Source organism: Mustelus asterias, unplaced genomic scaffold, assembly GCF_964213995.1.
Source record: "Mustelus asterias unplaced genomic scaffold, sMusAst1.hap1.1 HAP1_SCAFFOLD_2644, whole genome shotgun sequence".
In the NCBI taxonomy this organism is placed as follows: Eukaryota; Metazoa; Chordata; class Chondrichthyes; order Carcharhiniformes; family Triakidae; genus Mustelus; species Mustelus asterias.
In genome coordinates this window covers 18699-42032 of record NW_027592589.1, presented here as the reverse complement: position 1 = coordinate 42032, position 23334 = coordinate 18699, and the positions used below count along the sequence as shown (strand labels likewise).

At 56.0% G+C, this 23334-nt stretch overlaps 1 protein-coding gene across 1 annotated transcript in view; it reads left to right on the top strand.

Moving 5' to 3' along the window:
* The window catches only part of LOC144489897 (integrator complex subunit 3-like), a gene marked incomplete at its 3' end in the record, with an annotated part of 48780 nt that overhangs the window by 8075 nt on the left and 17371 nt on the right, over positions 1-23334 (top strand). Inside the window, exons 3-6 of the mRNA XM_078207729.1 lie at positions 4697-4781; positions 6120-6186; positions 15934-16078; positions 19056-19185. Coding sequence (XP_078063855.1) covers positions 4697-4781; positions 6120-6186; positions 15934-16078; positions 19056-19185 — 427 coding nt within the window. The remainder of the gene's footprint in view (positions 1-4696; positions 4782-6119; positions 6187-15933; positions 16079-19055; positions 19186-23334) is intronic.

Genomic DNA, 23334 nt, shown 5'->3' with positions numbered 1-23334 from the left:
GGGGACGGGTCTGTCACTGTATAACACTGGGGTACAGTACTGGTGGGGATGGGTCTGTCACTTTATAACACTGGGGTACAGTACTGGTGGGAATGGGTCTATCGCTGTATAACACTGGGGTACAGTACTGGTGGGGACGGGTCTGTCACTATAACACTGGGGTACAGTACTGGTGGGGACGGGTCTGTCACTGTTTAACACTGGGGTACAGTACTGGTGGGGACGGGTCTGTCACTGTATAACACTGGTGTACAGTTCTGGTGGGGACGGGTCTGTCACTGTATAACAGTGGGGTACAGTACTGGTGGGGACAGGTCTGTCACTGTATAACACTGGGGTACAGTACTGGTGGGGACGGGTCTGTCGCTGTATAACATGGGTACAGTACTGGTGGGGACGGGTCTGTCACTGTATAACACTGGGGTACAGTACTGGTGGGGACGGGTCTGTCACTGTATAACACTGGGGTACAGTACTGGTGGGGACTGGTCTGTCACTGTATAACATGGGTACAGTACTGGTGGGGACGGGTCTGTCGCTGTATAACACTGGGGTACAGTACTGGTGGGGACGGGTCTGTCACTGTATAACACTGGGGTACAGTACTGGTGGGGACGGGTCTGTCACTGTATAACACTGGGGTACAGTACTGGTGGGGACGGGTCTGTCGCTGTATAACACTGGGGTACAGTACTGGTGGGGACGGGTCTGTCGCTGTATAACACTGGGGTACAGTACTGGTGGGGCCGGTCTGTCACTGTATAACACTGGGGTACAGTACTGGTGGGGACAGGTCTGTCACTGTATAACATTGGGGTACAGTACTGGTGGGGACAGGTCTGTCACTGTATAACACTGGGGTACAGTACTGGTGGGGACAGGTCTGTCACTGTATAACACTGGGGTACAGTACTGGTGGGGATGGGTCTGTCACTGTATAACACTGGGGTATAGTACTGGTGGGGACGGGTCTGTCACTGTATAGCACTGGGGTACAGTACTGGTGGGGATGGGTCTGTCACTGTATAACACTGGGGTACAGTACTGGTGGGGACAGGTCTGTTACTGTATAACACTGGGGTACAGTACTGGTGGGGACAGGTCTGTCACTGTATAACACTGGGGTACAGTACTGGTGGGGACAGGTCTGTCACTGTATAACACTGGGGTACAGTACTGGTGGGGACAGGTCTGTCACTGTACAACACTGGGGTACAGTACTGGTGGGGATGGGTCTGTCACTGTATAACACTGGGGTACAGTACTGGTGGGGACGGGTCTGTCACTGTTTAACACTGGGGTACAGTACTGGTGGGGACGGGTCTGTCGCTGTACAACACTGGGGTACAGTACTGGTGGGGACAGGTCTGTCACTGTATAACACTGGGGTACAGTACTGGTGGGGACAGGTCTGTCACTGTATAACACTGGGGTACAGTACTGGTGGGGACAGGTCTGTCACTGTACAACACTGGGGTACAGTACTGGTGGGGATGGGTCTGTCACTGTATAACACTGGGGTACAGTACTGGTGGGGACGGGTCTGTCACTGTATAGCACTGGGGTACAGTACTGGTGGGGGCGGGTCTGTCACTATAACACTGGGGGACAGTACGGGTGGGGATGGGTCTGTCACTGCATAACACTGGGGTACAGTACTGGTGGGCATGGGTCTGTCGCTGTATAACACTGGGGTACAGTACTGGTGGGGACGGGTCTGTTACTGTGTAACACTGGGGTACAGGACTGGTGAGGACGGGTCTGTCACTGTATAACACTGGGGTACAGTACTGGTGGGGACGGGTCTGTTACTGTATAACACTGGGGTACAGTACTGGTGGGGACGGGTCTGTCACTGTATAACACTGGGGTACAGTACTGGTGGGGACGGGTCTGTCACTGTGTAACACTGGGGTACAGTACTGGTGGGGACGGGTCTGTCACTGTATAACACTGGGGTACAGTACTGGTGGGGACGGGTCTGTCGCTGTGTAACACTGGGGTACAGTACTGGTGGGGACGGGTCTGTCGCTGTATAACACGGTACAGTACTGGTGGGGACGGGTCTGTCACCGTATAACACTGGGGTACAGTACTGGTGGGGACGGGTCTGTCACCGTATAACACTGGGATACAGTACTGGTGGGGACGGGTCTATCGCTGTATAACACTGGGGTACAGTACTGGTGGGGACGGGTCTGTCGCTGTATAACACTGGGGTACAGTACTGGTGGGGACGGGTCTGTCGCTGTATAACACTGGGGTACAGTACTGGTGGGGACGGGTCTGTCACTGTATAACACTGGGGTAAAGTACTGGTGGGGACGGGTCTATCACTGTATAACACTGGGGTACAGTACTGGTGGGGACGGGTCTGTCGCTGTATAACACTGGGGTACAGTACTGGTGGGGACGGGTCTATCACTGTATAACACTGGGGTACAGTACTGGTGGGGACGGGTCTGTCGCTGTATAACACTGGGGTACAGTACTGGTGGGGACGGGTCTGTCACTGTATAACACTGGGGTACAGTACTGGTGGGGACGGGTCTGTCGCTGTATAACACTGGGGTACAGTACTGGTGGGGACGGGTCTGTCGCTGTATAACACTGGGGTACAGTACTGGTGGGGACGGGTCTGTCACTGTATAACACTGGGGTACAGTACTGGTGGGGACGGGTCTATCACTGTATAACACTGGGGTACAGTACTGGTGGGGACGGGTCTGTCGCTGTATAACACTGGGGTACAGTACTGGTGGGGACGGGTCTGTCACTGTATAACACTGGGGTACAGTACTGGTGGGGACGGGTCTGTCACTGTATAACACTGGGGTACAGTACTGGTGGGGACGGGTCTGTCACTGTGTAACACTGGGGTACAGTACTGGTGGGGACGGGTCTGTCGCTGTATAACACTGAGGTACAGTACTGGTGGGGATGGGTCTGTCACTGTGTAACACTGGGGTACAGTACTGGTGGGGACGCGTCTGTCACTGTATAACACTGGGGTACAGTACTGGTGGGGACGGGTCTGTCACTGTATAACACTGGGGTACAGTACTGGTGGGGATGGGTCTGTCACTGTATAACACTGGGGTACAGTACTGGTGGGGACGGGTCTGTCACTGTATAACACTGGGGTACAGTACTGGTGGGGACGGGTCTGTCACTGTGTAACACTGGGGTACAGTACTGGTGGGGCCGGTCTGTCACTGTATAACACTGGGGTACAGTACTGGTGGGGACGGGTCTGTCACTGTATAACACTGGGGTACAGTACTGGTGGGGACAGGTCTGTCACTGTATAACACTGGGGTACAGTACTGGTGGGGATGGGTCTGTCACTGTATAACACTGGGGTACAGTACTGGTGGGGACAGGTCTGTTACTGTATAACACTGGGGTACAGTACTGGTGGGGACGGGTCTGTCACTGTATAACACTGGGGTACAGTACTGGTGGGGACGGGTCTGTCGCTGTATAACACTGGGGTACAGTACTGGTGGGGATGGGTCTGTCACTGTATAACACTGGGGTACAGTACTGGTGGGGACGGGTCTGTCACTGTATAACACTGGGGTACAGTACTGGTGGGGATGGGTCTGTCGCTGTATAACACTGGGGTACAGTACTGGTGGGGACGGGTCTGTCACTGTATAACACTGGGGTACAGTACTGGTGGGGACGGGTCTGTCACTGTATAACACTGGGGTACAGTACTGGTGGGGACGGGTCTATCGCTGTATAACACTGGGGTACAGTACTGGTGGGGACGGGTCTGTCACTGTATAACACTGGGGTACAGTACTGGTGGGGACGGGTCTGTCACTGTATAACACTGGGGTACAGTACTGGTGGGGACGGGTCTGTCACTATAACACTGGGGTCCAGTACTGGTGGGGACGGGTCTGTCACTGTATAACACTGGGGTACAGTACTGGTGGGGACGGGTCTGTCACTGTATAACACTGGGGTACAGTACTGGTGGGGACGGGTCTGTCGCTGTATAACACTGGGGTACAGTACTGGTGGGGACGGGTCTGTCACTGTATAACACTGGGGTACAGTACTGGTGGGGACGGGTCTGTCGCTGTATAACACTGGGGTACAGTACTGGTGGGGATGGGTCTGTCACTGTATAACACAGGGGTACAGTACTGGTGGGGACGGGTCTGTCACTGTATAACACTGGGGTACAGTACTGGTGGGGACGGGTCTGTCGCTGTATAACACTGGGGTACAGTACTGGTGGGGACAGGTCTGTCACTGTATAACACTGGGGTACAGTACTGGTGGGGACGGGTCTGTCACTGTATAACACTGGGGTACAGTACTGGTGGGGATGGGTCTGTCACTGTATAACACTGGGGTACAGTACTGGTGGGGACGGGTGTGTCGCTGTATAACACTGGGGTACAGTACTGGTGGGGACGGGTCTGTCGCTGTATAACACTGGGGTACAGTACTGGTGGGGACGGATCTGTCGCTGTATAACACTGGGGTACAGTACGGGTGGGGACGGATCTGCGGGTGGAGATGGTTGTTACCATGTCTCAAATGTCTTCTATGTTAAAGCAGCATTGTGCTGTTGCTGGTTCCTCGGTGTGTGAGCTTGCAGCAGCAGGAGTTGAATACAGTGATATCCAAACATGTTGATGGAGGTGTGAGAATTCTTTCTCTGCTTTGTCCCCAGTTGGTCTGGTTGGTGCGGGAAATTGTGAAGAATGCTGTGTTGGGGGCAGATGGAGTGTGTATGACCTTAATGAAACAAATTGCTGGTGAGTATCTCTTCCTCTGTCTAACCGCAGGGTCTGAGATGGGATGGGGAGGTTGCCAGGCGTTCCGTTCTCTAACCCAGTGTGTTCTGTCCGCTCTCCCCGCACCAGGCCGCAGCGCGATTTATCCACGACTGACGCACTTCATCTCCTTTTGTCCTTTCTCCCTCCGCCTTGCTGCCTTTTTGCTCTTGTCGCCTTTATTGCGTCTGTTGCAATGTTTAGAGACTCCCTGCTGGAATAATGCTGCAAGTACTTACACCACGGTGGCACAGTGGGTTAGCACCGCTGCCTCACAGCGTCAGGGACCCAGGTTCGATTCCCGGCTTGGGTCACTGTCTGTGTGGATTCTGTACATTCTCCCTCGTGTCTGCGTGGGTTTCCTCCGGGTGCTCCGGTTTCCTCCCACAATCCAACTACGTGCGGGTTAGGTGGATTTAGAATCATAAAATCCCTCCAGTGCAAAAGGAGGCCACTCGGTCTGTCGAGTCTGCAGCGACAACATTCCCACCCAGGCCCTATTCCCATAACTTTATTTCTTTACCCAAGCTCGCCCCCCTGACACCGAGGGACAATTTAGCACGGCCAATCCACCTAACCCACACATCTTTGGACTGTGGGAGGAAACTGGAGCACCCGGAAGAAACCCACGCAGACACGGGGAGAACGTGCAGACTCCACACAGACAGTGACCCAAGCCGGGAATCGAACCCGGGTCCCTCGCGCTAGGTGGCAGCAGTGACACGGGCGTCGCTGGCTGGGCCAACATTTATTGCCCATCCCTAGTTGCCCCTTGGAGGGCAGTTGAGAGTCAACCACATTGCTGTGTGGCTCTGGAGTCACATGTAGGCCAGACCGGGGTAAGGACGGCAGATTTCCTTCCCTAAAGGAAACCAGATGGGTTTTTCCGACAATGGGTCATCAGTAGATTCTTAATTCCAGAGATTTTTTATTGAATTCAAATTCCACCATCTGCTGTGGCGGGATTCGAACCCGGGTCCCCCAGATCATTAGGTGTCCTGGCTTGAGACAATTCAGTTAACCTATGATTATTCCTCTCTCCACTCGCACTGTCTGTACCTGTAAAGACCTCGCATTCCAACCATTATTGTGCAATTGTGTCTTGGCCTCTATATGCCTCGTTTATGAAACCTACCTCTCCACTCACCTGATGAAGGAGCAGCGCTCCGAAAGCTCGTGATTCCAAATAAACCTGTTGGACTTTAACCTGGTGTTGTGAGACTTCTTACTGTGTTTACCCCAGTCCAACGCCGGCACCTCCGCATCCTGGACATGAGCCGATTAGGGTTGTGACCCCTCTCGATCTTTCTTACCCCGCAGGAGGAGATGTGACTCCGAAGAATATCTGGCTGGCGGAGAGTGTGCTTGAGATCCTGGTGGAGCAAAGGTAAGGGTGAGCAGAGCGCCAGGCGGTTCGCCACGCTGAACAGCAGAGCGATAACATGGCTGCTGGGTTATCCAGAGAGAAGGCACTGTCGGAGGGAAAGCAGGGGCTCTTGTGACTGAATGGCCCACTCCTCTTACAGTGCAGAGGGAGCTTTGCTCTGTATCTAACCCCCGTGCTGTACCTGTCCTGGGAGTGTTTGATGGAGACAGTGTAGAGGGAGCTTTGCTCTGTATCTAACCCCGCGCTGTACCTGTCCCGGGAGTGTTTGATGGGGGGACAGTGCAGAGGGAGCTTTACTCTGTATCTAACCCCGTGCTGTACCTGTCCTGGGAGTGTTTGATGGGGGACAGTGTAGAGGGAGCTTTACTCTGTATCTAACCCCGTGCTGTCCCTGTCCTGGGAGTGTTTGATGGGGAACAGTGTAGAGGGAGCTTTACTCTATCTAACCCCGTGCTGTACCTGTCCTGGGAGTGTTTGATGGGGACAGTGTAGAGGGAGCTTTACTCTGTATCTAACCCCGTGCTGTCCCTGTCCTGGGAGTGTTTGATGGGGACAGTGTAGAGGGAGCTTTACTCTGTATCTAACCCCGTGCTGAACCTGTCCTGGGAGTGTTTGATGGGGACAGTGTAGAGGGAGCTTTACTCTGTATCTAACCCCGTCCTGTACCTGTCCTGGGAGTGTTTGATGGGGGGACAGTGTAGAGGGAGCTTTACTCTGTGTCTAACCTCGTGCTGTACCTGTTCTGGGTGTGTTGGGGATATGGGGATAGGGCCTGGCTGGGATTGTGGTCAATGCAAACCCGATGGGTTGAATGGCCTCCTTCTGCACTGTAAGATGCTGTGAAGAACCGGTAGATCAGGAGCTTTAGAAGGGAGAAGAGGCAGAGTAGGAGGTCCTCGGGAAGGTAGTCAGAGGGGGATATAGGACACCTCCTTGGTTTGAGGGGGGTGATAAATGGGGAGTGAGAGGACATTCGGGAAATGTGAACAAGGTGGGTGGTATCAGCGAGAGAGAGAGAGACAGTCAGGAAAGGCTGGGGAGTGAGGGTGGAGTGGTATCTGCTGCTCGTGACTGCTTCTCTCTCCTCCCTCGGTCTTTGCTGTATAATCACCCTCTCTGTTATTGCGCAGTGATTGTTCCTCACGGCCCGGGGGGACTGCGCTGAAGCTTCACAGGGCCATCAGTGTTGCGGGAGCTGTCGGCAGCCATTCGGGGAGAGGGGCTGCCGGGGAGGGCAGCACCCATTCGCTCCTGCCTGCTGCAGCAGTGGATCGTTGTGGGCAGCCCAGCCAAGGCCGGCACTGACTGGTGACGCTCCACAAAGCAGGCTTGTTCCTCAGAACCCAGGCAGACTGAATATATTAGAGACCCCATTATCAGATTCAGCAGCGCTGCCGCTGGGGGTTGGGGTTAATGGGAGGGGGAATTAACAGGATTTCCATGGCAAAGCAGGCCACTCCGCTGGCTTTTACCCATCACCTCAACAAATAGTTCTGATCACGTCTCTTCACCCTGTTCCCATATCCCTCCTCCCCGCCCATTCCCCTTTCCCCCTCCCCTCCCCCCACTGCTGTCCCCTTCCCACCCCCCCCATCCCGCTCGGTTCCCCCTCCATCCCTCTCTTTTTCATTTTTGTTGTCTTTCCAATTCCTCCCGCCCCCCCCCTTTTTGAAAGTTCCTGTTGAATCTGTTTCCACCGTCCATTTAGCCGTGCCTTCCACTCCTCAACAACTCGCTGCGTTTAAACAACATAATTCACCCCAGCACGCTTGCGCGTGCGCACAGACGCACACACACACACACACACACACTCAGGCGCGCGCGCGCACACATACAGGCGTGCGCACGCACGCACACACACACGTGCGCGCGCACGCACGCACACACACACACAGGCGCGCACACGCACACAGGCGCGCACACGCACACAGGCGTGCACACGCACACAGGCGCGCACACGCACACAGGCACGCACACAGGCGCGCGCACACACAGGCGCGCGCACACACACAGGCGCGCGCACACACACAGGCGCGCGCGCACACAGGCGCGCGCGCGCACACAGGCGCGCGCGCGCACACAGGCGCGCGCGCACACAGGCGCGCGCACACAGGCGCGCGCGCACACTCTCACAGGCGCGCGCGCGCACACAGGCGCGCGTGCGCACACTCTCACAGGCGCGCGCGCACACTCTCACAGGCGCGCGCGCACACTCTCACAGGCGCGCGCGCACACTCTCACAGGCGCGCGCGCACACTCTCACAGGCGCACGCGCACACTCTCACAGGCGCACGCGCACACTCTCACAGGCGCACGCGCACACTCACACAGGCGCGCGCGCACACTCACACAGGCGCACACTCTCACAGGCGCGCGCGCACACTCTCACAGGCGCGCGCGCACACTCTCACAGGCGCACGCGCACACTCTCACAGGCGCACGCGCACACTCTCACAGGCGCACGCGCACACTCACACAGGCGCGCGCGCACACTCTCACAGGCGCGCGCGCGCACACAGGCGCGCGTGCGCACACTCTCACAGGCGCGCGCGCACACTCTCACAGGCGCGCGCGCACACTCTCACAGGCGCGCGCGCACACTCTCACAGGCGCACGCGCACACTCTCACAGGCGCACGCGCACACTCTCACAGGCGCACGCGCACACTCACACAGGCGCGCGCGCACACTCACACAGGCGCACACTCTCACAGGCGCGCGCGCACACTCTCACAGGCGCGCGCGCACACTCTCACAGGCGCACGCGCACACTCTCACAGGCGCACGCGCACACTCTCACAGGCGCACGCGCACACTCACACAGGCGCGCGCGCACACTCTCACAGGCGCCCGCGCGCACACAGGCGCGCGCGCGCACACAGGCGCGCGCGCGCACACAGGCGCGCGCGCGCGCACACTCTCACAGGCGCGCGCGCACACTCTCACAGGCGCGCGCGCACACACTCTCACAGGCGCACGCGCACACTCTCACAGGCGCACGCGCACACTCTCACAGGCGCACGCGCACACTCACACAGGCGCGCGCGCACACTCACACAGGCGCACACTCACACAGGCGCACACTCACACAGGCGCGCGCGCGCACACTCACAGGCGCGCGCGCACACTCTCACAGGCGCGCGCGCACACTCTCACAGGCGCGCGCGCACACTCACACAGGCGCGCGCGCACACTCACACAGGCGCACACTCACACAGGCGCGCGCACACTCTCACAGGCGCGCGCGCACACTCTCACAGGCGCGCGCGCACACTCTCACAGGCGCGCGCACACTCTCACAGGCGTGCGCGCACACAGGCGTGAGCACACTCTCACAGGCGTGCACACACACACACACACAGGTGCACGCACACACACACACACACAGGCGTGCGCCCACACTCTCACAGGCGTGCACACACTCTCTCAGGTGCGCACTCTCTCAGGTGCGCACACACACAGGTGCGCACACACACACAGGCGTGCGCGCACACACACACACACACTCAGGTGCGCACACACACACACACTCAGGTGCGCACACACACACACACACAGGTGCGCACACACTCACACAGGTGCGCACACACTCACACAGGTGCGCACACACACACACAGGTGCGCGCACACACACACAGGTGCGCACACACACACAGGTGCGCACACACGTGCGCACACACGCACACACAGGTGCGCACACACACACACACACACACACACAGGTGCACACACACACAGGTGCACACACACAGGTGCCCGCACACACTCAGGTGCGCACACACACACACACACACACACACACAGGTGCACACACACACACACACACAGGTGCACACACACACACACACACAGGTGCACACACACAGGTGCGCGCACACACACTCATGTGCGCACACACACACACACACAGGTGCACACACACACACTCAGGTGCGCACACACACACACACACACACACAGGTGCGCGCACACACACTCAGGTGCGCACACACACACACACAGGTGCACACACACAGGTGCGCGCACACACACTCAGGTGCGCACACACACACACACAGGTGCACACACACAGGTGCGCGCACACACACTCAGGTGCGCACACACACACACACACACACAGGTGCGCACACACACACACAGGTGCACACACACACACAGGTGCGCACACACAGGTGCGCACACACACACACAGGTGCACACACACAGGTGCGCGCACACACACTCATGTGCGCACACACACACACACAGGTGCACACACACACACTCAGGTGCGCACACACACACACAGGTGCGCGCACACACACTCAGGTGCGCACACACACACACACAGGTGCACACACACAGGTGCGCGCACACACACTCAGGTGCGCACACACACACACACAGGTGCACACACACAGGTGCGCGCACACACACTCAGGTGCGCACACACACACACACACACACACAGGTGCGCACACACAGGTGCGCACACACACACACAGGTGCACACACACACACAGGTGCGCACACACAGGTGCGCACACACACACACAGGTGCGCACACTCAGGTGCGCACACACACACACACAGGTGCACACACACAGGTGCGCGCACACACACTCAGGTGCGCACACACACACACACACACAGGTGCACACACACACAGGTGCACACACACAGGTGCGCGCACACACACTCAGGTGCGCACACACACACAGGTGCACACACACAGGTGCGCGCACACACACTCAGGTGCGCACACACGCGCACACACAGGTGCGCACACACACACACACACACACACAGGTGCACACACACAGGTGCGCGCACACACACTCAGGTGCGCACACACACACACACACACAGGTGCGCACACACACACACAGGTGCACACACACAGGTGCGCGCACACACACTCAGGTGCGCACACACACACACAGGTGCGCGCACACACACACAGGTGCGCACACACACACACACAGGTGCGCACACACACACACACAGGTGCGCGCACACACACACAGGTGCGCGCACACACACACAGGTGCGCACACACACACACACACAGGTGCGCACACAGGCGCGCGCACACACACACAGGTGCGCACACACAGGCACGCGCACACACACAGGTGTGCGCACACACACACACACACACAGGTGTGCGCACACACTCTCACAGGCGTGCATGCACACACACACACACACACACACACACACACAGGTGTGCGCACACACACAGGCGTGTGCACGCACTCTCAGAGGCGTACACACACACAGGCGTGCACACACACACACAGGTGCGCGCACACACACAGGTGCGCACACACACACACACACACACAGGCGTGCACACACACACAGGCACGCGCGCGCGCGCACACACACACACACACACACACACATTCTTTAGCCCATTCTCTTGAATCAGCCCCGCTCTGGTTACCCAGATTCCCTGACACTGTGATGAAGCCCTTTTTGTCTTATTTACTCTACCACACCCTTTTTAATTTTAAAGCAAAGTTTATTAATCAGTGTCACAAGTAAGACTTACATTAACACTGCAATGAGGTTACTGAAAATATCCCCTAGTCGCCACACTCTGGTGCCTGTTCGGGGACACGGAGGGAGAATGTAGCACGGACAATACACCCTGACCAGCACGTCTTTCGGACTGTGGGAGGAAACCGGAGTACCCGGAGGAAACCCACGCAGACACGGGGAGAACGTGCAGACTCCACACAGACAGTGACCCAAGCCTGGAATCGAACCCGGGTCCCTGGCGCTGTGAGGCAGCAGTGAACCCGGGTCCCTGGCGCTGTGAGGCAGCAGTGAACCCGGGTCCCTGGCGCTGTGAGGCAGCAGTGAACCCGGGTCCCTGGCGCTGTGAGGCAGCAGTGGACCCGGGTCCCTGGCGCTGTGAGGCAGCAGTGAACCCGGGTCCCTGGCGCTGTGAGGCAGCAGTGAGCCCGGGTCCCTGGTGCTGTGAGGCAGCAGTGAACCCGGGTCCCTGGCGCTGTGAGGCAGCAGTGCTGGACTTGCGGATTGCGAAGAGCATTGTCGGGCAATACAGCAGGATATAGATAGGCTGGAAAATTGGGCGGAGAGGTGGCAGATGGAGTTTAATCCGGATAAATGCGAAGTGATGCATTTTGGAAGAAATAATGTTGGGAGGAGTTATACAATAAATGGCAGAGTCATCAGGAGTATAGAAACACAGAGGGACCTAGGTGTGCAAGTCCACAAATCCTTGAAGGTGGCAACACAGGTGGAGAAGGTGGTGAGGAAGGCATATTGTATGCTTGCCTTTATAGGACGGGGTATAGAGTATAAAAGCTGGAGTCTGATGATGCAGCTGTATAGAACGCTGGTTAGGCCACATTTGGAGTACTGCGTCCAGTTCTGGTCGCCGCACTACCAGAAGGACGTGGAGGCGTTAGAGTGCAGAGAAGGTTTACCAGGATGTTGCCTGGTATGGAGGGTCTTAGCTATGAGGAGAGATTGGGTAAACTGGGGTTGTTCTCCCTGGAAAGACGGAGAATGAGGGGAGATCTAATAGAGGTGTATGGGCGGCATGGTAGCACAGTGGTTAGCACTGCTGCTTCACAGCTCCAGGGACCTGGGTTCGATTCCCGGCTTGGGTCACTGTCTGTGTGGAGTTTGCACACTCTCCTCGTGTCTGCGTGGGTTTCCTCCGGGTGCTCCGGTTTCCTCCCACAGTCCAAAGATGTGCGGGTTAGGTTGATTGGCCATGCTAAAAATTGCCCTTAGTGTCCTGAGATGCGTAGGTTAGAGGGATTAGTGGGTAGATATGGGGGTAGGGCCTGGGTGGGATTGTGGTCGGTGCAGACTCGATGGGCCGAATGGCCTCTTTCTGTACTGTAGGGTTTCTATTCTATGATTTCTATGTGTACAAGATTATGAAGGGTATAGATAGGGTGAACAGTGGGAAGCTTTTTCCCAGGTCGGAGGTGACGATCACGAGAGGTCACGGGCTCAAGGTGAGAGGGGCGAAGTATAACTCAGATATCAGAGGGACGTTTTTTACACAGAGGGTGGTGGGGGCCTGGAATGCGCTGCCAAGTAGGGTGGTGGAGGCAGGCACGCTGACATCGTTTAAGACTTACCTGGATAGTCACATGAGCAGCCTGGGAATGGAGGGATACAAACGATTGGTCTAGTTGGACCATGGAGCGGCGCAGGCTTGGAGGGCCTGTTTCCTGTGCTGTACTGTTCTTTGTTCTTTGTTTTTTTGCTAACCACTGTGCCACCCTGCTGCATTTTAAATGCCTCTATTAAATCTTGCCCTTAGTGCGAAGAGCCCAGTTTCCCTCGTTGCCCTCAGTCGCTGGGGTGGGTTGATGCAGCTGGGATGAAGTAGGGAGGGGCTTGGGGGATAAGTCATTTGGGCTGAATGTCTTGTTCCTGTTCTGTGCCCCTTAAACTCCCCTGTTCCACTGTTATTAAACTGGAAAGGGAGCAAAGAAGGATGCTACCGGGACTGGAAGGTTTGAAGTCTAAAGATAGGCTGGGACATTTTTCCCTGGAGGGTAGGAGGATGAGGGGGTGACCTTATAGAGGTTTATAAAATCATGAGGGGGAGTAGATCAGGTGAATCGCCGGGGTCTTTTCCCCCAGGGAAGGGGGGAGTCCAAAACTAGAGGGTTAAGGTGAGAGGGGAAAGGGGGACCTGAGGGGTAACTTTTTCCACACAGAGGGTGGTGCGTGTGTGGAATGAGCTGCCAGAGGTGGGGGGAGGGGGGGGGGGGGGGGTTGGTGTGGAATGAGCTGGGGGGGGGGAGAGGCGGCTGCAAGGACAACATTTAAAAGACAGTTGGACAGGTACATGGATAGGGAAAGGTTTAGAGGGAGACGGGGCCACACGCAGGGAAATGGGACCAGCTCAGATTGGGAAACCTGGTCGGCACGGAGGGGTTGGGCCGAGCGGCCTGTTTCCCTGCTGTAAATCTCTGTGACTCTGTGATTCTCCTCAAACACCACTCACAGGTGGCAAAGCATTTCATTCACTAAACAGCACTCTGTATCAGGGAGAGTATTGGTTTGGGGCAGTGTTGGAAGGTGTGGGGAGCCCTGTACCCAGTTGTCTCTGTGCCAGGAAGGTTGTTGGTTTGGGGCAGTGAGAGGGAGAGTGGGGGGACAGTCACAGGGCTCCTGTACCCAGCTCTCTGTCAGGGAGGTTGTTGGTTTGGGGGAGAGTGGGGGGGACAGTCACAGGGCTCCTGTACCCGGCTCTCTGTCAGGGAGGTTGTTGGTTTGGGGCAGTGAGAGGGAGAGTGGGGGGACAGTCACAGGGCTCCTGTACCCGGCTCTCTGACAGGGAGGTTGTTGGTTTGGGGCAGTGAGAGGGAGAGTGGGGGGACAGTCACAGGGCTCCTGTACCTGGCTCTCTGTCAGGGAGGTTGTTGCTTTGGGGGAGAGTGGGGGGACAGTCACAGGGCTCCTGTACCCGGCTCTCTGTCAGGGAGGTTGTTGGTTTGGGGGAGAGTGGGGGGACAGTCACAGGGCTCCTGTACCCGGCTCTCTGTCAGGGAGGTTGTTGGTTTGGGGGAGAGTGGGGGGACAGTCACAGGGCTCCTGTACCCGGCTCTCTGTCAGGGAGGTTGTTGGTTTGGGGCAGTGAGAGGGAGAGTGGGGGGACAGTCACAGGGCTCCTGTACCCGGCTCTCTGTCAGGGAGGTTGTTGGTTTGGGGGAGAGTGGGGGAGAGTGGGGGGACAGTCACAGGGCTCCTGTAGCCGGCTCTCTGTCAGGGAGGTTGTTGGTTTGGGGCAGTGTGAGGGAGAGTGGGGGGACAGTCACAGGGCTCCTGTACCCGGCTCTCTGTCAGGGAGGTTGTTGGTTTGGGGGAGAGTGGGGGAGAGTGGGGGGACAGTCACAGGGCTCCTGTACCCGGCTCTCTGACAGGGAGGTTGTTGGTTTGGGGGAGAGTGGGGGAGAGTGGGGGGACAGTCACAGGGCTCCTGTACCCGGCTCTCTGTCAGGGAGGTTGTTGGTTTGGGGCAGTGTATGGGGGGGTGGGGGGTGGGGGGAGCAGTCACAGGGCTCCTGTACCCGGCTCTCTGTCAGGGAGGTTGTTGGTTTGGGGCCGTGTGAGGGAGAGTGGGGGGACAGTCACAGGGCTCCTGTACCCGGCTCTCTGTCAGGGAGGTTGTTGGTTTGGGGCAGTGTGAGGGAGAGTGGGGGGACAGTCACAGGGCTCCTGTACCCGGCTCTCTGTCAGGGAGGTTGTTGGTTTGGGGCAGTGTGAGGGAGAGTGGGGGGACAGTCACAGGGCTCCTGTACCCGGCTCTCTGTCAGGGAGGTTGTTGGTTTGGGGGAGAGTGGGGGGACAGTCACAGGGCTCCTGTACCCAGCTCTCTGACAGGGAGGTTGTTGGTTTGGGGCAGTGTATGGGGGGGGTGGGGGGAGCAGTCACAGGGCTCCTGTACCCGGCTCTCTGTCAGGGAGGTTGTTGGTTTGGGGGAGAGTGGGGGGGACAGTCACCGGGCTCCTGTACCCGGCTCTCTGACAGGGAGGTTGTTGGTTTGGGGGAGAGTGGGGGGACAGTCACAGGGCTCCTGTACCCAGCTCTCTGACAGGGAGGTTGTTGGTTTGGGGCAGTGTATGGGGGGGGGTGGGGGGAGCAGTCACAGGGCTCCTGTACCCGGCTCTCTGTCAGGGAGGTTGTTGGTTTGGGGGAGAGTGGGGGGGACAGTCACAGGGCTCCTGTACCCGCCTCACCGCGTTAAGCTGTGCCTGTCTTTCAGGGAGTGGGTGTTGAAGAGTAACATGTTGATTGCCATGATCATTTACACGTACCTGCGGCTGATTGTGGACCACCACGGGACCCCCCAGCTGCAGTCGCTCCGACAGAAGGAGGTGGACTTCTGCATGACGCTGCTTCGGGAGAAGGTGAGTGTGCAGGGAGTGGTTCGAGCCTGATTCTCCGCGCTGCGCACACCCAGGGAATGGGCAGTGCTGCCTCTCCGTGAGGTTCTGCACCCCTCACGTTCCGACACACACCTTCTCAGGTCACAGCTCCACAACGATCAGAGGTTCTGGCTGCTCACCTGCGGAAGGCATCACATGTCCTCATCCCGTTGCCAGCAATTCCCCGTGGGGTTAAGGGTCATAGGTGAGGATTAAAGGGTTTGAACTCACTCTGTCTTCTCCCTGTGTGTGTAATAATGCCACCCCCGCCCCTGGGGTTGGTGGACACTTGTAGAGTTGTGTGCACTGTACCACATGTTGCACACACTCGCCGTCTGTTCTTTATCCATTCATGGGATGTGGGCATCGCTGGCTGGGCCACCATTTATCACTCATCCCTAAGCAGCTTTCCTGGCCGTTTCAGAGAGTGTTTTAACAGTCTGGAGTGGGGAGGCACAGTGGGTTAGCACTGCTGCCTCACAGTGCCAGGGACCCGGGTTCACTGCTGCCTCACAGTGCCAGGGACCCGGGTTAGCACTGCTGCCTCACAGCGCCAGGGACCCGGGTTCACTGCTCCCTCACAGCGCCAGGGACCTGGGTTCACTGCTGCCTCACAGTGCCAGGGACCCGGGTTCACTGCTCCCTCACAGCGCCAGGGACCCGGGTTCACTGCTCCCTCACAGCGCCAGGGACCTGGGTTCACTGCTGCCTCACAGTGCCAGGGACCCGGGTTCACTGCTCCCTCACAGTGCCAGGGACCCGGGTTCACTGCTGCCTCACAGCGCCAGGGACCCGGGTTCACTGCTACCTCACAGCGCCAGGGACCCGGGTTCACTGCTGCCTCACAGCGCCAGGGACCCGGGTTCACTGCTACCTCACAGCGCCAGGGACCCGGGTTCACTGCTACCTCACAGCGCCAGGGACCCGGGTTCACTGCTGCCTCACAGCGCCAGGGACCCGGGTTCACTGCTACCTCACAGCGCCAGGGACCCGGGTTCACTGCTGCCTCACAGCGCCAGGGACCCGGGTTCGATTCCTGGCTCGGGTCACTCTCTGTGTGGAGTTTGCACATTCTCCCCGTGTCTGCGTGGGTTTCCTCCGGGTGCCCCGGTTTCCTCCCGCAGTCCAAAGATGTGCAGGTTAGGGGAAATGGCCCTGCTAAATTGCCCCTCAGTGTCCAAAGACACCTCTGGGTGCTCCGGTTCCCTCCCACAGTCTGAAAGACGGGCGGGTTAGGATGCATTGACCCAAACAGGCGCTGGACTGTGGCGACTAGGGGAATTTCACAGTAACTTCATTGCAGTGTTAATGTGAGCCTGACTTGTGACTAATAAATAAACTTTAACTGATCGATGTGCAGCTTGCGGGGATTGGCCATGCTGAATTGCCCCAAGGGGATTAGCGGGATCAATACTTGGCGTTATGTGGGAATCCTGGGTAATTTTCAGTGCAGGCTCGATGGGCTGAATGGCCTCTTTCTGCACTGTCGGGATTCTATGACCTGTTCTCCGTGTTTTCTCTCTCGTTCTCTGCATGTGTGACTCTCTCTGCCTCTCTGCTTTTTTCTTGCTCTCTCTGCCTGTTTTCTCTCCCTATCTCTCCCTCTCTCTCTCTCTCTCTCTCTCCCTATCTCTCTCTCTCTCCCCCTATCTCTCTCTCTCTCCCTATCTCTCTCTCTCTCTCTCTCTCTCCCTATCTCTCTCTCTCTCTCTCCCTATCTCTCTCTCTCCCTATCTCTCTCTCTCTCTCTCCTTATCTCGCTCTCTCTCCCTATCTCTCTCTCTCTCTCTCTCTCCCTATCTCTCTCTCTCTCCCTATCTCTCTCCCTATCTCTCTCTCTCTCTCTCTCTCCCTATCTCTCTCTCTCTCCCTATCTCTCTCTCTCTCTCCCTATCTCTCTCTCTCTCCCTATCTCTCTCTCCCTATATCTCTCTCTCCCTATCTCTCTGCCTCTCTCTCTCTCTCTCTCCCTATCTCTCTCTCTCTCCCTATCTCTCTCTCTCTCTCCCTATCTCTCTCTCTCTCTCCCTATCTCTCTCTCCCTATCTCTCTCTCCCTATATCTCTCTCTCCCTATCTCTCTGCCTCTCTCTCTCTCTCTCTCTCTCCCTATATATCTCTCTCCCTATCTCTCTGCCTCTCTCTCTCTCTCTCTCCCTATCTCTCTCTCTCTCTCCCCCTATCTCTCTCTCTCTCTCTCCCCTATCTCTCTCTCTCTCTCCCCCTATCTCTCTCTCTCCCCCTATCTCTCTCTCTCCCCCTATCTCTCTCTCTCCCCCTATCTCTCTCTCTCCCCCTATCTCTCTCTCTCCCCCTATCTCTCTCTCTCCCTATCTCTCTCTCTCTCTCTCCCTATCTCTCTCTCTCCCTATCTCTCTCTCTCTCTCCCTATCTCTCTCTCTCCCTCTCTGCCTCTGTGTGTGTTTCTCTCTGCCTATGTGTGTGTGTGTCTCCCTCTCCCTCTGTCTTTCCCTGTCTCTCTCTCTCTCTCTCTCCCTCTGCCTCTGTGTCTCCCTGTCTCTCTCTCTCTCCCTCTGCCTCTGTGTCTCCCTGTCTCTCTCTCTGCCTCTGTGTCTCCCTGTCTCTCTCTCTGCCTCTGTGTCTCCCTGTCTCTCTCTCTGCCTCTGTGTCTCCCTGTCTCTCTCTCTCTGCCTCTGTGCCTCTCTCTCTCTCTGCCTCTGTGTCTCCCTGTCTCTCTCTCTCTGCGTGTGTGTGTGTGTTCCTTGCCACACTGCGCGATGCGGTGATTGAGGTGTAAACACTCAGGCGCGTGTTACTCGGGAGCTGTCAGTAATCTGGGCCTCGAGCTGATTCAGTAATTATGTTGAGCGATGCCGTGTGCCCTGGGACTGTGCACAGATAAAAGGCTTTGAGATTCAGTCTCTGAATGTCAGGCAGAGCGTGTTCCTGGGCCACGCTTTCTTCAAAGTGTGCGGCAGCTAATTGCATTCTCTTTCCAGTTCATGGACTGTACGATGATTGGCCGGGACCTCGTTCGACTGCTTCAGAACGTTGCTAGGATACCAGAATTTGAGAAGTTATGGCGAGACATTCTGCATAACCCTCAGGCCCTCAGTCCGCAGTTCACAGGTAGGGTAAAACCTGACTGTCAGGTGGCACAGTCCGGGGGAGGGGGGAGGTGATACAGGGAGTGGCTGCATGGCTAACCTTCTGTGAGAAAGTCCCAGGACAATTCAACTGATAACCAGCTCTCGAATGGAAGAAACTACACATACCGTTCTCGCTCTCTCTCTCACTCTCGCTCTCTCACTCGCTCTCTCACTCTCGCTCTCTCACTCGCTCTCTCACTCGCTCTCTCACTCGCTCTCTCACTCGCTCTCTCGCTCGCTCTCTCGCTCGCTCTCGCTCGCTCTCGCTCGCTCTCGCTCGCTCTCGCTCTCGCTCTCACTCGCTCTCACTCGCTCTCACTCGCTCTCACGAGAGCGAGTGAGAGCGAGTGAGAGCGAGTGAGAGCGAGTGAACATAGAACATAGAACATTACAGCGCAGAACAGGCCCTTCGGCCCACGATGTTGCACCGACCAGTTAAAAAAAAACTGTGACCCTCCAACCTAAACCAATTTCTTTTCGTCCATGAACCTCGGGCCAGTGGTTTTAGCTGGGGGAGGGGTAATTATGAGGCTATTAGGAGAGAATTAGGAAACATAGGTTGGACTAGGAGATTACAGGGACTGGGAACGTCCGACATGTGGAGTTTTTTCAAGGAGCAGCTACTGCGAGTCTGTGATAGGTATGTCCCTGTCAGGCAAGGAGGAATTGGTAGGGCTAGGGAACCGTGGTGCACCAAAAAAGTTTCTTTGTTGGTTAAAAAGAAAAAGGAGGCTTATGTTCGGATGAGACGTGAGCACTCGGGTAGTGCACTAGAAAGCTTTAGATTGGCTAAGAGGGAGTTGAAGAGCGAGCTTAGAAGGGCTAAAAGGGGACATGAGAAGACTTTGGCGGATAGGGTTAAAGAGAATCCTAAGGCGTTCTATAGGTATGTCAAGAACAGAAGGTTGGTTAGGGCAAGTTTAGGGCCAGTTATAGATGGCAGAGGGAAGTTATGTGTGGAACCGGAGGAGATTGGTGAAGCATTGAACCAATATTTCTCTTCGGTGTTCACGCAAGGGGACATGAATATAGCTGAGGAGGACACTGGGTTGCAGGGGAGTAGAATAGACAGTATTACAGTTGATAAGGAGGATGTGCAGGATATTCTGGAGGGTCTGAAAATAGATAAATCCCCTGGTCCGGATGGGATTTATCCAAGGATTCTCTGGGAGGCAAGAGAAGTGATTGCAGAGCCTCTGGCTCTGATCTTCAGGTCGTCGTTGGCCTCTGGTATAGTACCAGAAGATTGGAGGTTAGCGAATGTTGTCCCATTGTTTAAGAAGGGGAACAGAGACTTCCCCGGGAATTATAGACCGGTGAGTCTCACTTCTGTTGTCGGCAAGATGTTGGAAAAAATTATAAGGGATAGGATTTATAGTTATTTGGAGAGTAATGAATTGATAGGTGATAGTCAGCATGGTTTTGTGGCAGGTAGGTCGTGCCTTACTAACCTTATTGAGTTTTTTGAGAAAGTGACCAAGGAGGTGGATGGGGGCAAGGCAGTGGACGTGGTATATATGGATTTTAGTAAGGCGTTTGATAAGGTTCACCATGGTAGGCTTCTGCAGAAAATGCAGATGTATGGGATTGGGGGTGATCTAGGAAATTGGATCAGGAATTGGCTAGCGGATAGGAAACAGAGGGTGGTGGTTGATAGTAAATATTCATCATGGAGTGCGGTTACAAGTGGTGTACCTCAGGGATCTGTTTTGGGGCCACTGCTGTTTGTAATATTTATTAATGATCTGGATGAGGGTATAGTTGGGTGGATTAGCAAATTTGCTGATGACACCAAAGTCGGTGGTGTGGTAGACAGTGAGGAAGGGTGTCGTAGTTTGCAGGAAGACTTAGACAGGTTGCAAAGTTGGGCCGAGAGGTGGCGGATGGAGTTTAATGCGGAGAAGTGTGAGGTAATTCACTTTGGTAGGAATAACAGATGTGTTGAGTATAGGGCTAACGGGAGGACTTTGAATAGTGTGGAGGAGCAGAGGGATCTAGGTGTATGTGTGCATAGATCCCTGAAAGTTGGGAATCAAGTAGATAAGGTTGTTAAGAAGGCATATGGTGTCTTGGCGTTTATTGGTAGGGGGATTGAATTTAGGAGTCGTAGCGTTATGTTGCAACTGTACACAACTCTGGTGCGGCCGCACTTGGAGTACTGTGTGCAGTTCTGGTCCCCACATTACAGGAAGGATGTGGAGGCTTTGGAGAGGGTGCAGAGGAGGTTTACCAGGATGTTGCCTGGTATGGAGGGGAGATCCTATGAGGAGAGGCTGAGGGATTTGGGATTGTTTTCGCTGGAAAGGCGGCGGCTAAGAGGGGATCTTATTGAAACATATAAGATGATTAGAGGTTTAGATAGGGTGGATAGTGATAGCCTTTTTCCTCTGATGGAGAAATCCAGCACGAGGGGGCATGGCTTTAAATTGAGGGGGGGTAGTTATAGAACCGATGTCAGGGGTAGGTTCTTTACCCAGAGGGTGGTGAGGGATTGGAATGCCCTGCCAGCATCAGTTGTAAATGCGCCTAGTTTGGGGGCGTTTAAGAGATCCGTAGATAGGTTCATGGACGAAAAGAAATTGGTTTAGGTTGGAGGGTCACAGTTTTTTTTTTAACTGGTCGGTGCAACATCGTGGGCCGAAGGGCCTGTTCTGCGCTGTAATGTTCTATGTTCTATGTTCACTCGCTCTCACTCGCTCTCACTCGCTCTCACTCGCTCTCACTCGCTCTCACTCGCTCTCACTCGCTCTCACTCGCTCTCACTCGCTCTCACTCGCTCTCACTCTCTCGCTCATGAACACTCCCCACTTGCCTGGATGGGTGCGGCTCCAACAACGCTCAAGAAGCTTGACACCATCCAGGACAAAGCAGCCCCGCTCGATCGACACGCTGACCACAAACACTCACTCCCTCCCCCACCGACGCTCAGTAGCAGCAGTGTGTACCATCTACAAGATGCACTGCAGCAACTCACCAAAGACCCTTAGACAGCACCTTCCAAACCCACGACCACTTCCATCTAGAAGCACAAGGGCAGCAGACACATGGGGAACACCACCACCTGCAAGTCCCCCTCCGAGCCACTCAGCATCCCGACTTGGAAATATATCGGCCGTTCCTTCGCAGTCGCTGGGGTCAAAATCCTGGAATTCCCTCCCGAACGGCATTGTGGGTCAACCCACAGCACGTGGACTGCAGCGATTCAAGATGGCAGCTCACCACCGCCTTCTCAAGGGGCAACTAGGGATGGGCAATAAATGCTGGGCCAGCCAGCGACGCCCATGTCCCAGGAATGAATAAAAGAAAATCTTTTACTGATGTGGTGTTTGCTTATTTTACTTCTCAAACTCTGTTCAAATCAAATTCTCAAACTGCTGTGGTGCGGCAGGCTCGATGGGCCGAATGGCTTATCCCTGCTTCTATTTTCTGTGCATCTTTCAAATTCCCTTCCTCCGGATTATTTGTAAGTGGCCTGGCCTCTGCGCCTCCACACCTGGGTGTTAGACAGGTAGCTGATAGACCTGCCGCATTAGGGTGGCACGATAGCACAGTGGGTTAGCGCTGCTGCCTCACAGCGCCAGGGACCCGTGTTCGATTCCCGGCTCGGGTCACTGTCTGTGCAGAGTCTGCACGTTCTCCCCGTGTCTGCGTGGGTTTCCTCCGCGTGCTCCGGTTTCCTCCCACAGTCCCAAAGACGTGCGGGTTAGGTGGATTGGCCATGCTAAATTTTTAAAAAGTTAAAAGTTTATTTATTAGTCACAAGTAAAGCTTACATTAACACTGCAATGAAGTTACTGTGAAATTCCCCTAGTCGCCACACTCTGGCGCCTGTTCGGGTAACACTGAGGGAGAATTTAGCACGGCCCAATGCACCCTAACCCGCACGTCTTTCAGACTGTGGGAGGAAACCGGAGCACCCGGAGGAAACCCACACAGACACGGGGAGATGGTGCAGACTCCACACAGACAGTGACCCGAGCCGGGAACCGAACCCGGGTCCCTGGCGCTGTGAGGCAGCAGCGCTAACCCACAGTGCCGCCAGTGCTGCCCCTTGGTGTCAGGGGGATTAGCGGGGTAAAAATGTGGGGTTACGGGGATTGGGCCTGGGTGGGTTTGTGGCTGGTGCAGA